At 46.6% G+C, this 4,259-nt stretch overlaps 1 protein-coding gene across 1 annotated transcript in view; it reads left to right on the forward strand.

Moving 5' to 3' along the window:
* The window catches only part of LOC102670645 (Down syndrome cell adhesion molecule-like protein Dscam2), a 119,534-nt gene that overhangs the window by 72,291 nt on the left and 42,984 nt on the right, over positions 1-4,259 (forward strand). Inside the window, exon 9 of the mRNA XM_031513683.1 lies at positions 3,929-4,225. Coding sequence (XP_031369543.1) covers positions 3,929-4,225 — 297 coding nt within the window. The remainder of the gene's footprint in view (positions 1-3,928; positions 4,226-4,259) is intronic.

Below are 4,259 nucleotides of genomic sequence, written 5' to 3' on the forward strand. Positions count from 1 at the left end.
ATCACGCGCTATTTTTGCGCGAAAATGGCCTCGTTTGCTGTCCACCGTTCACCGCTCCATCCCGACGTGCCGCATTAATACACTATCGAGAACCACGCGATACCCGAATATCCCGGGAAACACAATCAAGCCAATTCACGGCGCCTGCATTTTTTCTCTTCTTTTTTTTCTTCTCTCTCTCTCTCTCTCTCTTTCTCTCTTTTTTTACAACGATTCGCGTGGAAACAAACCGCCGTTTTGTTCCGTTTTTCGTTTCGTTTCGTTTCGTTTCGAATTTTCGAAAGTTCATCTTTTGACTTTCGATCGATTGTTTCTTTCTCCGTTGAAAGGAAGGAGTTTGATATACTTTTTTTTTTTTTTTTTCGTTCGAGGACGTCAGTTCGTCCTCGCCCTCCAAAGATTTCCTCCAACGATTTGTATCCGGTGATGAAACTTGCCACGTACTTTCCCCGCCATTAGCCACGCCAGCAACCCGGATGCCCGGTTGAAACTTGAAATTTTCTTTCCCACGGGCGAAAGAAACGTCGGCGGTGATTGACGTCGGTGGCCGAACGATACAATGGCGCCAGCCTTTCTTTCACCCTCGATCCGACAATCGAGCCTGGACGAGAGGGTATCGAGGAGAGGTGGAACTATTCTTTCCCCCTTCGCAACTGCCGCCCCGTCCCCGCGTGGGGGTAATTGAAGAGGCGAAGAGGGAGTGTGGGGCACTGCTCTTGGTGGCGGACCCGCTATAGAAACAAGAACAGGAGCAAACAACGGTAATGGATTCAACCTTTGAACGGCTCGCTCGCAATTGCATCTGGCCGCAATAACACGCCGCAACCGTCCGGTTAAGCGACTTTTCATTAGCCTTAAACGTGGCTACGATTTCTCCTTTTCCCTTTCTTTTTTCTTTTCTTTTTTTCCCTTCGATCCTCGCTTTCGTAAGTTTATGCATCATCGACGATCGAAGAAATTCGACTCGACGAAAAGGAAAGAAGAGAGAGAGAGAGAATATAAAATTTCTCAGGTTCGAGAAAATCGTTTATCTCCGATTCGAATGAAGGCGATCAGCGACTCGGCCGATTTTCCACTATAGGAAAATTCGACGCGGTGGCCATTAGCCCCTGCCGTTGGAATTCTTCTCGGTCGCATGATTTCTAAGCTGCAGGGCGTACAGTGTACATTAGGTGGGGATTGCCCGCAGCACGATGGGATAGTTAGTACCGCCAGTCTGGATTTGCATACGCTAACGAGATTCCTGCGGTTTTGCCGATGCTTTGCATGCCGGCCGAGCACGATCCCGCTCCATCCTGCGCCACTGCCTGCGTCTATTTATTATGCGTCATAGATACGTCAGGGAAGAAGGCGCGTCACCAAGGCAAGAGGGAACGAGATACCCGTGGAAAATGGGGTTTGGAGAGCGAGAGGATCGTGGGTGTAGTTACTAGTTACCGCAAGTAGTCTCGAGAAGCGCGAATGTCGCGCGTCGTCGTTCCCTCTATTAAACGTGTCGTTCAACTTTAACGGCAAAATTCGCGTATCAGGAACCGCATTTCCGCCAATTGCCTGCCTTTCGGCCCAAATATTTACCAGCTATCGAATCTATGTATCTATCGTACACACTATTGCGTTGTATATACCATATACGAGATATCTTTTCTTCTTTTTTCTTTTTTTTTTTTTTTTTGGGAAGGGGAGGATTATTGACATCGCGCGACTATCTATCGAGTATTTATCGCCGCGGCGATATGCCTCGAGCCAATTGGATTTGGAATGTGGATATTCGAAACAAAGGGGCGCGATTAAACGGTCGAAACGAAATTCGGTTAACGAGCGGAGGAGATAAGAGTTCGGCTGGGGAGGAAAGATTGGATATCGTGGTCAATAACAATAAGAACGGTTGGTTACGGTCGGATGAAGAGGAGGGAAAAAGGTGAACAGAGTCGAAGAACGATGCACGTGTTTCTTTTCAGGGAAAGGGGGGCGGGAAATGAAGTTTCTCTACGAGGCGCGTCGGCCTCCGCAGATTTTTAATTTAAATTGCAATCACCCCCCCGGCTAAGAGGCACGCTCGCGAGTACTGGTTATATTTGACGACAGCCTCGGCTATTATTTACACGGCGATTCTCGTTTTCTTTCCAGGCGAACGATAAACAAGCGGTCTACCCTGTTAACGTTTCATTAACATCAACCTCGTTCGCTGAACCGGCGCTTTTCCTGCGCGAAACTGTCTTATATTATAACGGGGAGCCCGTTGGATTAAACTCTTAAACTGGAACGAGATTTTCAGAAATATTTCCTGCAATTTTTCTTTTCTTTTTTGAAAAAAAAATCGCTCGAGAATGAATTCGAAATTCATCGTCGACCGTGTAATTTGCATAATTTTAGGAAAAATAAATTTTACGAAAAAAAAAAAAAAAGGAAAGAAGAGAAAATAGATTAAGAAGAAGATGGAGGATTGTCTGTTGTGATTTTTCTCTCTTTCCACTCCCAGACGTCCGTTTCGAGCCACCTTGGTAAACAGGCAACCTCGAAACAGGACGCTTTTAAAGATTATTCCGCGCCCTCCAAGGACGCAAAGTTGCCCCGGCTTCGAAGGCGAAATAACGAGGCGGACTAATTGGACAGACGTAATTGTTAATTTACTAATAGCTTCCTAGGTCCGGCAGTCTTTTAATTATACGTTCTCGCACCGCCGTGATTTCGAATTTTCATTACGAAGTTTCTACGCTGCGCCACGATGAAACGAGATATCATCCTTCCTTACGAACGATCGCGAAGCAATATCGCGATTCTTTTCGATTTCTTCGTTTCAAATAATTATCCAACGAATCTTCTCGAAATTGAACACTCTCGAGGAGTGATCTGTTTGACTAAGACGCAGCAATTATCCAAAGAAATAAATCTTATCGGGAAATGGTTTCGAATTCAAAGTTTGAATTCTCAAAAGAAAAAGAAAAAAAGAAAAATATCGAGACGAGAAACAACCGCAAAATTCCCACTCGATGTTTTCCTCGTGACACCTCGTACAGAGCATCAAAGTTGTTACACGGCGTGCAAGAATCAAGGTATGCATACGAAAAGTTGTAGGAAAGTCGGCTGTTATTTCGTAGCCGACGTGCTCGCGCTTATGAAGTTCATGAATTCATTACCGAGAGGGCTCGTTACGCGGGGTGGCACGTTCATTTAGAGCCCTTCTGGAACTGGAACGTATATGCCTGCGAACGCGCCACGGTTATTTTCAATGTTTCTTCGTTAAGTCGCGCTCCTCTTAATCCCTTCCCGGCTTCCATTAATCTTCGGGCCAATTATTTAATGGAAAATCCAGCCGCTTATTAAGGTCCACTTAATGAGAAGGGATGTGACGTATCGAGGGGATGGACGCCATCTTCTTTCCGTTTTCCACGGAAAAACGTTATAAATTTTATCGCGAGGAACCCAGTGTGACCCGGATACGTCCAATGGACGAATCAAAGATTCGTTCTTTGGTCTTCCATCCGATCGAAATATCCATCGTAACTAAAGAAAAAAAAAAAAAAAAAAAAAAAAAAGAAAGAAAAGAAAATCCCTCCGATTTTGATTCGTATTTACTCTCCTCCCCCAATACGAATTTAATCTAGCGATCGAAGGTTGGGCAAGCAGCGCGAGGTAGGTAGATCGACAGCACGAAGTCTATCTCGTAAATAAATAGCCGGATATTAGCGGAGTGGTGGGAGCGGCGGGGCAGAAATAGGTGGTAATTAGCGAAGGAGAGAATCGAGAGCTCGATCGAGGAAGAGGATTATAGGGGAGGAGGATCGTTGAGACGGATCGGAAGAGAAAGAGAGAGGGAGAATGGGAGGAGGGAGGGAAAAAGAAGGGGAAAGGTGGAGCACGCATCGTCGGTTGGTTGGAGGATATGGTTGGAGATACGTGTAATCCGTAGCGTAACGTCTGTTAACAGAGATCGCGCCGCAACTGGTCTACAGGTTTATCGAACAGACAATGCAAACCGGTCCATCGGTTTCTCTGAAATGCAGCGCCGCGGGTAATCCGACGCCGCAAATTTCCTGGCTGCTGGATGGATTTCCGCTTCCGCAAAACGACAGACTCCTGATTGGCCAGTACGTGACCGTGTACGGGGACGTAATATCGCACGTGAACATCTCGTCGGTGAAGTCCGAAGACGGGGGCGAGTACGAGTGCATCGCGAGCAGCCGCGCTGGCGAGGCGAGCCACTCGGCGAGGCTCAATATTTACGGTGAGTACTTCGTGAGAGGGAGAGAAAGAGAGAG

Source organism: Apis dorsata, unplaced genomic scaffold, assembly GCF_000469605.1.
Source record: "Apis dorsata unplaced genomic scaffold, Apis dorsata 1.3 scaffold_683, whole genome shotgun sequence".
Lineage (NCBI taxonomy): Eukaryota > Metazoa > Arthropoda > Insecta > Hymenoptera > Apidae > Apis > Apis dorsata.